Below are 11,221 nucleotides of genomic sequence, written 5' to 3'. Positions count from 1 at the left end.
TCAATAATTAAGCAGCAGAGGAAAGATTTATCATGACACTTACGTGCTCAGTGGCATCAGAATTATGTACTAATCTGTGCAAGAGCTGAGGTGCCCAGGAAGGCGTGCCATCACCACCTGCAGCAGAATCAACTTGCTGTGCTTTTAGGAAACGGATGCATGTTGAGGACAAAGGCAAGAACAGTGTCGGCAACAGGCAGAGGCTAAAATGGAATTTCAGCTTGCCCCTCAGTACAGCTGACTCAAAATAGGATCCTTGAAATGGAGAAGTCAGAGCTAGGGGGAAGCCAGCTCTGGAGGCAGGATTGCACAGCTCCTCACAGTTTGCAGGGCAGGTGTTCCACAGGGGTTCAGTGCCGGAGCAGCAGCAGCTAGCCGCTGCTGTGTCTTTCTTTTGAGCAGGCAATTGTCCGACGGCTCTCAAGACGCCTGGCAAATAACTCCAGAAGCAGGTTCTGTCTCCAAGGATCAGCAAGAACTGCACAGAATTCCATGGTGCCCAGTGCATGGCTGTTTAACACGCACAGCTTCCTGATGGCCCTCATTTCAGGGTGAGCTTCAGAAAGAAGGGACCCTATTTCCTTCTTCTTTTCTGGGCCTGGTCATGCCCACTGTAAGCCTTAACATTTTTTTTCTGTCTTGGCTAGTTAATTCCCACATAATGAGTGGAAAAAGACCTCAAGCATGGAGACATCATGAAATTGTGCTTCTAAAGGTGAGCTAATGATGAGGTAAAAAGCTTTCCTCTGGCAGGTTAACAATAAATGGTATAAAAATAGCTACTTCTATTTTTATGTGCTCTACGTGCTAAGCACTGTGTGCCTCGCAATCATTTTCCCCTTTATTCCTCATGCCAGCCTACAATGCAGGCACTGATCAACACTGTTTAACAGATTAGGAAACTGAGGCTGAGACAGAACTTGTTCAAGGTCACACATTCAGCAAGTGGCAAAGTGTTGAAGTCCAAAGTACTAGAGCCCCCCAACCCCCAATCTTGAGAAGTGGTCTCATTATGGAGAGCCCTGGCTCACAAGGAAGTGCCTGGCCCAGCTTTGCTGAGCACACAGAACAAGTATATAACCTGTGCCGCAAGGTTATATCAGTGGTCTCTTTTCAAATTCCTTTGCACGTGTCAGCCCTTCTAACAGGGACCATGTCTACCTCTTTAATATCACTCACTGCCTATCCTAGGATGCAGGCACATACCTGGTACTTAATTAATCATCGTTGATTGATGCTTTTTATTGTAAACAGTGATTCTCTCCATTTATTCAATAGACACACATTGAAGCCCACATCTGTGCTGATGATGTTCTAGTTTCTGTGGGAAATAGCAGAATGAAAATGCTACTCAACTTGCCCTCAAAGAAACAACTTTGGAACAAAAAGAACACCAAGAGCTAAGCAATACATATGACAGGGTTGGGTTAGAAAGTGTCATCACTGTTTGAAAAGGGACTAATACACAACCTGAGTAAGCAAGGCCAACAACTCTAGCCATATCTACTATAATTTTATGCCTCATAACTAAGTCTGCTGCTGCTAAGTCACTTCAGTCATGTCCAACTCTGTGCGACCCCATAGATGGCAGCCCATCAGGCTCCCCTATCCCTGGGATTCTCCAGGCAAGAACACTGGAGTGGGTTGCCATTTCCTTCTCCAGCTCATGAAAGTGAAAAGTGAAAGTGAAGGTGCTCAGTCGTGTCCGACCCTTAGCGACCCCATGGACTGCAGCCCACCAGGCTCCTCCGTCCATGGGATTTTCCAGGCAAGAGTACTGGAGTCGGGTGCCATTGCCTTCTCCGCATAACTAAGTCTAGACATAGCTTTTTTTCTTTTTTTTTTAAAGTCAGGGTCATATCCAGTAACAGTCTAAATTTGTACTCCAAACCCCAGTACTCCATTATGCTGCTTATTCATACTAATATATTCTTGTTCTGTTGTGATCCTACTCATTTAAAATGGGCACCACTCTCTCCTTATAATAGCTGTCAGGTATGTATTTAATTTACTTCTTTCCTCTGTAAGGAAAAATGGCTGTGGATCTCACACGGGTGCTATGGAGCAGAATGACCTTCAGCGGGTAGAGATAAACAAGAGCTGCTTTTCATCTCGCAACCATTGATTTTCTGCAAGGCAAACCACAAAGCTGCTTTGAAGTCCAGGAGAGAGCTGCAAGGGAAGAAGGAGATAAAACTGAAGGGAAGAGTGGATTTGAAATGAAGTTAATCTCTATCATCGAGGTATAGATGACTATTGGCAAAGCTGAAACTGCCAGATTTTATCAAGAGAGAATAATTTAGATTATTCTTAAAAGAGGGTATTTTAAGTTGCTAAAACTGGGTTAGGGGAAGGGGAGTGTAGAAAACAAAGAGAAATCTGAAAAGATCTTGGATAAAACTTATTGACTTAGCAAAGATGGTTGCTTTTCACCAAACAGTAGCCAATGTGTAATGTACAACCTTATCACCATTCATAGAGCCTTTCCCTTGTGTATATTGTATAATAGGACCATATTTATGGATTGTAAGAGTAATCATTATTGTGTCAAAAACAACATGGTAGATAAAAAAATTTGGCTTGATGGTTTTATAGAACAGTTAGGACTTTTATAAAAATTGTGAACATGTTTGAGTAACACTTTTCCTTTTATAAAATGCTTTTTCATGAGCTCCAGCATAAGCCTGGGAGACAGGCTGGATCAGCGCTCTTATTCCTGTTTCATATATGAGGAACTTGAGCCTTCGAGAGCCTCAGTGAACTGCACAGGGACGTGCTGACAGCCACGGTGGGAAGGCAGAAGATTCCAGATTTTCTTACTCTTGGTCTCCCTGTGTGTGTTGTTGCTTCAGTCATGTCCAACTCTTTGAGACCCCACGGACTGTAGTCAACCAAGCTCCTCTGTCCATGGGATTCTCCCGGCAAGAATAGTGGAGTGGGTTGCCATGCCCTCCTCCAGGGGATCTTCCTGACTCAGGGGTCGAACCCGCGTCTCTTACGTCTCTTGCATTGGCAGGTGGGTCTTTTACCACTAGCGCCACCTGGGAAGCCTGTGAAGGTGAAGGTGAAGTCGCTCAGTCGTGTCCAACTCTTTGCGACCCCATGGACTGTAGCCTACCAGGCTCCTCCGTCCATGGGATTCTCCAGACAAGAGTACTGGAGTGGGTTGCCATTTCCTTCTCCAGGGGATCTTCCCGACCCAGGGATCAAACCCAGGTCTCCCGCATTGGAGGCAGACGCGTTAACCTCTGAGCCACCAGGGAAGCCCGGGTCTCCCTGTATGTTCCCTCTAATCTATGGTTTCTTAAGGGAGAGGAAAACTCTCTTTTCTTTTCCTCTTTCCAAACTTGCACTTTCTCTCAGGGTGGTCTTCTGACAATTCTTTATGCGATAGTGTTGGGATCTTGAAACATATTCATATTTCTTATTGTTGAGGTGTCTGGAGGTTGAATTCTGATGGGAGGTTGGGAGGCCCTGCTCTGAGGACAGCCACAGGGGATGAAGGTTGAGCTTCCTAAATAGTGCTGCAGGAAGTGAGATTTACCAGAATTCTGGGGGGCTTAAGGGTACTTAGTGTTGCGAAAGGAAGGATCCTTGAGAAAGTTCAACCCCTCTCTTAACCGTAAGCACTAAACAGTTGCCAGCCAATCTGAAACCCCAGCCCAGAATTCTTCCTCATTCCAGCCTTCCAAGATCTAGGTAAACAAAAATATACATGCCATGTCAGGGGCAAGGTGTCATTGAGGAGTTAAGATATCACCTACCCTTGAGATATTGATAGCTGAATCACACATGTGCTCTCACAGGGCAACAAAAACATGACTGGGGCCAAGGTGTGTCAGCTGTAGTGTCTGTGTTGGGAATGACAGATTTTAGAGCTGCCAGTGGGATCCTTTGGTAATTTTTATACAACTAATTTGTATCAGATATTTAACAGCATTTTGTTCAGATCCTAGAAATCATCTTTTTGTTCTAGCTGGTGAGAAATAATGCTCTAATAAAATTTGAATCTGTCTTTACAATAAATGCAAATGCCTAGCACCTTTTTAAAAGGCTCAGTTAATAATGTCCTAGGCAGGACAAGGTAATTCAAAGGGCTAAATAATTGCAATAATTTCCTCATTAATTTATGTTTTTTTATTTAATTGAATTAATTTAGCTGATAGTAATGAACTTCAATATGAATTTTTATATTACTTCACTTAATCAAAAGGGGCAGGATGTTAATTCATTTCAGGATGTTAATAATAACTAAATAATTAATTATTTATAAGGCACTTAATAAAGTCAGCTTCAGCTTGAGCTATTGTCATCTTATGGGATAGTTTCTGTATACATATGTAACGTCTTGCTTTATGTTAAGTTATAAAAGTCACCGCTGCAATTTTAAAATAGTTGTGATATTGTTGCATAAGATTCATGTTAAAATTACATTTCCAGAACTTACAGTGAAATGATTTGGTTAAGATGTAAATTATTTATTAAAATCATCTCCTTTATTTCATTCACTTATACATATGCACTTAAAAAAATATGGGATTTAGAAGTGAACATATTTTGGAATATGTACTTAAATGCCTAATCGGCACATTTCATGCTCAATAGATTTCATAAAGTATTAGTTAATCAGCAGCCCGATAAATAAATACTATAGGTATATTTATTTCTGAACTAGTTCTTCTGAATTAGGTCTTTTCCGTTACCTGGGATGCTGTTAGACTTAATCCCTGTAGGATCCATATTAGTTAATTTAATGTAAGAAGTGGGAGGGCTAGTTTTAAAAATTATCTTGGTACCAGGAAAACACTCACCTCAGGCATCATTTTAGTCACCAAATGGTTGTATAAATCAAGACTACCTGGTATCAACATTAGGGCATGCTGATATGAAAAAAATTCTTGTTACAAGCTAAATATAGATAAACCACAATTTAGGGTGACTATCCAGTCATTGCTGTAGTAGCCCCAAAGTAGGGGTGAAAAACTTTTTAACACTGATCAGCCTCCACCAGATTAATTTGAGAAAGTACAGAACTCAAACTAACCTCCTAGCTCTGAATCAATCTTTTTTTTTTTTTTTCCTACACAGAGATAAATAGATAAATCACTGGAAGTTGATTCTTCCTGTTTCTACTAGTTTCTCATGGTGGGGCCTTTGTGCCAAGCCATATCTCAGGAAGGCCTCTGCAGAGCATGTGAAGAACAGGTGTGACAACACTTCTGGGACAAGAACCTCCTTTATAAACAGGAATCAGGCTCAGAATAAGGAGTTAATACGATCACACTGAGTTTTGGTCACTGCCTCCTGCACAATGTTACAAACCTCCATCCATAGTTCCTCATATACTTGGTCTGCCAGATCTAACCCCTTAAATCTAATTGTCACCTCCACTGTATAATAATACAGGATTTGATTTCGGTCATACCTAAATGGTCTAGTGGTTTTCCCTACTTTCTTCAATTTAAGCCTGAATTTTGCAATAAGGAGGTTCATGATCTATGCCACAGGCAGCTCCATGCAAATAGAAGGGGGAAAAGTGGAAGCAGTGACAGATTGCATTTTCTTGGGCTCCAAAATCACTGCAGATGGTGACTGTAGCCATGAAATTAAAAGATGCTTGCTCCTTGGAAGAAAAGCTATGACAAACCTAGACAGCATATTAAAAACGAGAGACATCACTTTGTCAGCAAAGGTCCATCTAGTCAAAAGTTATGGGTTTTCCAGTAGTCATCTACAGATGTGAGAGTTGGACCATAAAGAAAGCTGAGAGCAGAATTGATGCTTTTGAATTGTGGTGCTGGAGGACCCTTGAGTCCCCTGGACTGCAAGGAGATTAACTCAGTGAATCCTAAAGGAAATCAACCCTGAATATTCATTGGAAGGACTGAGGCTCAAGCTGAAGCTCTAAAACTTTGGCCATCTGATACAAAGAGCCTACTCATCAGAACACACCCTGATGCTGGGAAAGATTGATGGTAGGAGAAGGGGGCGACAGAGGATGGGATGGTTAGATAGCATCACTGACTCAATGGACATGAATTTGTCCAAATCCCAGCAGATAGTGGAGGACAGAGGAACCTGGTGTGCTGCAGTCCATGGGGTCACAAAGAGTCAGACATGACTTAGAGACTGAAGAAAAACAAATGTTCATACTGACCACTGCATTAGATGTTTTATCCTGTAATCTTGTATTGCCATACATAATTAATGATGGTGTGTGAGCGCAGAGATTGCTTTTAATCCTTATTATATATTGAAATAAAAGATTCTCTTTTATTGGATGTACATTAGTATGCAAATTACTCTGTGTCATTTGGGCTCAATCCAGTGATCATATTCCTTCCATGCCTTTCAGGTTGTTAATAACCCGATGTGAAATTTATGGAAATGAATGCATGGTACATGAGATTATTAATGATCTTAAAGATAATTTTAGAAAAGACACAATATCTGACAAGTAATAAATTATCAAGATTGTTTACCTCAGACATAAAATTAATTTTTTTAAGATAGCAAACTATCTGACCTATGACTGCACTGACTATATGATTTAACTGATCTCTGGCCTAACTAAAGTGTATTTCTTCTCTTTTATGATTAATAGGCCTAGAAACTAGCTAACCAACCTCTTTCCTTGTAGTCCCTCTCTTTGGCTTTCCACATGTGACTGGGAGGCTGATACAAGGACTTCTCCAGTTCTTCAAGCCTGGTGCCTAGCGAAGATATAGAAGACAAAGGTTAAAGGCCAACTTTGACCTGGTATATCAAGGACTGGACTCTTTATAGAAACGCTGTAGAAGTGTTTTCTGGGTAATACTCTCTCGGAGTTGAAGAGGTAACTTAATATATAGCAGGAGTTCCTGAGAACAGTGGTTCTTCCCTCAGTTTGGGGGAATGCAGGTACTTGTGTCTCTTTTCTTGGAAATCTTGACTATTTTTTGAGTGACTATGGAAGGGGCAGTGAGAGAGGCGTCCGCTAGGAGATAACACTAAGTGACACTTCTACATCATACAGTTAACAGTGAGCTTAGTCAACATTTTTTGTGCTTTATTTTCATATCCTATGCATAATATGGCACAGGCCTGACCTAAATTTGTCCTGTAATAAGTGTGTAATGGGTCAAAATTGGTGTTTTTCGCCTTCTCCATCGGTATGTTGTAGACAGAGAAATGCGTTAAGAATCAGGAAAGCAGAACTGTAATTTTGAATCTTTTACTAGCTATGTGATTTGCACAAAATCATTTCACTGTTATTGTTCGGGTGCTTGGATTGGATGATCTTTAAATTTATCTTCATGATTTATAATCTACAGATAATATACTGAGCATAGGATGGTTAAAATCAGTAGCTTTCTGGTAAATATTATTAACTGGCTTTCAAAAAAATAAAACTGAGTGAAAAGAAAGCCATGTTTTATGAGGTCTGTCTATTTCTAAATACTTCTGCCGTGGCCAGTTTTAAGCTACCAAGGTCACTGTATGTGGAACTGGGAAGAAATGGGCACATTTAGCAGTTCCAAGGCACTAGGAATAGTTCTAACAAACTATAAACCTGAAAACAGTAAATTATTCTACCATAAAAGACTGAAGAGTAGGCAAATAGAGTTGAGAAGAATTAATAATGGTAAAAAAAAAGTTTCCAGCATTAATGAGAAAATTAATGCATGGACTGTCTCAATTTTTAATACTTAGATGTCACGCTGTTACAGCTTTTTATTTTTTAAATTTAAATTTATTTAAATTGGAGGCTAATTACTTTACAATATTGTATTTGTTCTGCCACACATCAACATGAATCCACCACAGGCGTACACGTGTTCCCCATCCTGAACCCCCCTCCCTCCTCCCTCCCCATACCATGCCTCCGGGTCATCCCAGTGCACCAGCCCCAAGCATCCTGTATCCTGTATCAAACCTGGACTGGCGATTCATTTCTTATATGATATTATACGTTTCCATGATATTCCCCCAAATCATCCCACCCTCTCCGTCTCCTACAGAGTCCAAAAGACTGTTCTATACATCTGTGTCTCTTTTGTTGTCTCACATACAGGGTTATCATTACCATCTTTCTAAATTCCATATATATGCGTTAGTATATTGTATTGGTGTTTTTCCTTCTGGCTTACTTCACTCTGTATAATAGGCTCCAGTTTCATCCACCTCATTAGAACTGATTCAAATGTACTCTTTTTAATGGCTGAGTAATACTCCATTGTGTATATGTACCACAGCTTTCTTATCCATTCATCTGCTGATGGACATCTAGGTTGTTTCCATGTCCTGGCTATTATAAACAGTGCTGTGATGAACATTGGGGTACATGTGTCTCTTTCAATTCTGGTTTCCTCGGTGTGTATGCCCAGCAGTGGGACTTCTGGGTCATAAGGCAGTTCTATTTCCAGTTTTTTAAGGAATCTCCACACTGTTCTCCATAGTGGCTGTACTAGTTTGCATTCCCACTAACAGTGTAAGAGGGTTCCCTTTCCTCGATACCCTCTCCAGCATTTATTGCTTGTAGACTTTTGGATCACAGCCATTCTGACTGGCGTGAAATGGTACCTCATTGTGGTTTTGATTTGCATTTCTCTGATAATGAGTGATGCTGAGCATCTTTTCATGTGTTTGTTAGCCATCTGTATGTCTTCTTTAGAGAAATGTCTGTTTAGTTCTTTGGCCCATTTTTTGATTGGGTCATTTATTTTTCTGGAATTGAGCTGCAGGAGTTGCTTGTATATCTTTGAGATTAGTTCTTTGCCAGTTGCTATTATTACCAGAGCTTTTTAAAAGATTGGTAGGCCATGTGATGTTTTTCAGAAAAGTCACAGCTACCTATTACGACAATAATAGTTTCAAAAGTTGACTCTTGCAGTGTGGCAAGAAGCAGTATTTAGAATCTGATCTAAAGCTTTAAATGCATTTGCTAAGCTCTGAGATTAGTCTTAAGCCAAGACAGGACAGTGTTTACATCTCCATCACCCTGAAGATTAGTACATGATATCAAGGAATGCCGGCAATACTGTACCTGGGCACCTGGGCACTGCTTATGGGCCACCGTGAGCATTAGAACAGAGCGGTATTAAAATGCTGCAAACAATGAAAACTAAAAATGAGTCCTCTCAAAGGGTGGAGAAAAGATATCAAAGATCATCACTCCAAGAGGAGACATGAGGCCTGAAAGTCACTAGTACCAGCTACAAAGACAACAGTCTATCTATAGAATATGGACTTTGCCAAGAGCCAGTTTTAGTCTTCATGTGACAAGCACCTATCATAAGATATTAACAAGAAAATTACTCAGAGAAGATAAAAATACATGTAACTTAAAAAAAAAAACAGCTAACTTTTAAAATAGCTTATTTCTATTAGAACTAGTACACATTGAACACTCGAAAAATCTATCATAATATCATTTTGCTTCCACTCTGTGGCTTAATGAATGATCAAGAAAAATGCATTATTTGGTTAAAAATAGGCATATGGAGAGCCAGCAAGTATACCAGTGAGATGACTATTATGACTTTGACAGAGTGAAACACCCAGAACCCATGGCAGTCAAGGCAGCAACTTCCCTCCTTGTAGTGGATTTCACCAGACAAGACTATTGCCGGAGGTCCTCTTAAAAGACTATACCACACTTTTGCTATTAATTTCTAAAGAAGTATTTTTTTTAGTAGCTATTTGGAGGAAGAAACAAAGGAGTCAAACAAATATCTGGTACTATGTTTTCCAGAAGTGAAAAGTGAAAGTGAAGTCACTCAGTCGTGTCCGACTCTTTGAGACCCCATGGACTATAGCTTCCCAGGCTCCTCCATCCATGGGATTTTCCAGGCAAGAGTACTGGAGTGGGGTGCCATTGCCTTCTCCAGAGGATCTTCCTGACCCAGGGATCGAACCCAGGTCTCCTGCTTTGTAGGCAGAGGCTTTACCATCTGAGCCACTAGGGAAGTCCAGAAGATTGATATAATTCATTGCTCTCATTAAAAAAAAAAAAATGTATTATTTTTTGGCTGTGCTGGGTCTCTGTTGCCATGGGAGCGCTTCTGTGGCTGCTGGGAGCCAGAGCACTGTCTAGTTGTGGAATGCAGGCTTCTCACTGTGGTGGCTTCTCTTGTTGCCGAGAACGGGTTCTAGGGCGCAAGGGCTTCAGGAGTTGTGGCTCCCGAGCTCTAGAGGACAGGTTCAGTAGCTGTGGAGCACACACTTCCCTGCAGCATCTAGGATCTTCCCAGATCAGGGATCAAACCTGTATCTCTTGCATTGGCAGGCAGATTCTTTACCACTGAGCCACCAGGGACGGTCCATTATTCTCCTTTTTAAATAGATAAACACATGCCCTAAAGCCTGTCCTAGTATGGGGACTTAATTCAGCCTTTCCATTGAATGTCTTCATCTGTCTATAACAGATGTCTTCCCTCAAAATATCAGGCCATGACCATCTTCCCTATAGTTTCCCTGATTTGACTCAAAGCCATCTCTAATCATTTCATGGAGCAAAGCTTTCTCTGAAACTGTCACTTTGTAAAGGAGTCTTAGTACCCACTCCTTACCAGAAGACCCAAGGCCTCTATCCCTATGACCTTCAGCTCCTAGGGCCTATATTGATATCTGATATCCCAGCTCCTCTTCATAGCTGACATCAGAAATTTGTTTAATTCTTTCAGTCTTGGTTAAGTATGAGATATTTTTATTAATATTTCTAAATTTAGCATTTCTATGTTTTGGAAAGTGGATGCAACCAGCTTAGTTTATCCTGTTGTATAGAATTTTAGAGTTGGGTGAAATATTAGAGGTCTTATCTTTACTCCATGAATTGAAATTTCAATTTATTTATATATCATCAGGTACCAGATGAGTTTGGCACTTAAAAAATTACTCGGATTTCTTATATTCATATCAAATCTCTAAGCTAGAGATTCAATTCTACATATAGCAAGTATCGCCAGTGTACTGGGCTGCTGAAGATAACAAAAGGTATAAATTATAGACTCTGACTTTAAAGGGAGCTCATATTTTAAAAATAAGGGTTCCAAATGTGGACAGGTAATTGTAAAATGATGTAATAAGTCTATTACTAGAAGCATGAATGGAATGCTTTGATAGACTTGAGGCTCACTGCAGCACACAGGAAGTCAGAGAAAACTGGAGACCATGCTACTGGTGATAGATTATGAAGAATCTGTAAATGTGTGTGTGCGTGTGTGTGTGTCTATAGAGCTGG

General features: G+C 40.5%; 1 protein-coding gene across 3 annotated transcripts in view; it reads right to left on the bottom strand.

The window, feature by feature from the left end:
• Positions 1-2,039: 2,039 nt before the first annotated feature.
• The window catches only part of TBCK (TBC1 domain containing kinase), a 218,594-nt gene continuing 209,412 nt past the window's right edge, over positions 2,040-11,221 (bottom strand). For all 3 annotated transcript variants that reach the window (XM_052641924.1, XM_052641928.1, XM_052641925.1), the window contains 2 exons: positions 6,627-6,713; positions 2,040-2,172 (listed from right to left, as the gene is read on the bottom strand). In XM_052641924.1, the coding sequence (XP_052497884.1) occupies positions 2,077-2,172; positions 6,627-6,713 (183 nt within the window). In that variant the 3' untranslated portion in view covers positions 2,040-2,076. The remainder of the gene's footprint in view (positions 2,173-6,626; positions 6,714-11,221) is intronic.

This window comes from Budorcas taxicolor, chromosome 6 (assembly GCF_023091745.1).
Source record: "Budorcas taxicolor isolate Tak-1 chromosome 6, Takin1.1, whole genome shotgun sequence".
In the NCBI taxonomy this organism is placed as follows: Eukaryota; Metazoa; Chordata; class Mammalia; order Artiodactyla; family Bovidae; genus Budorcas; species Budorcas taxicolor.
This window is presented reverse-complemented; position numbering and strand designations above follow the sequence as displayed.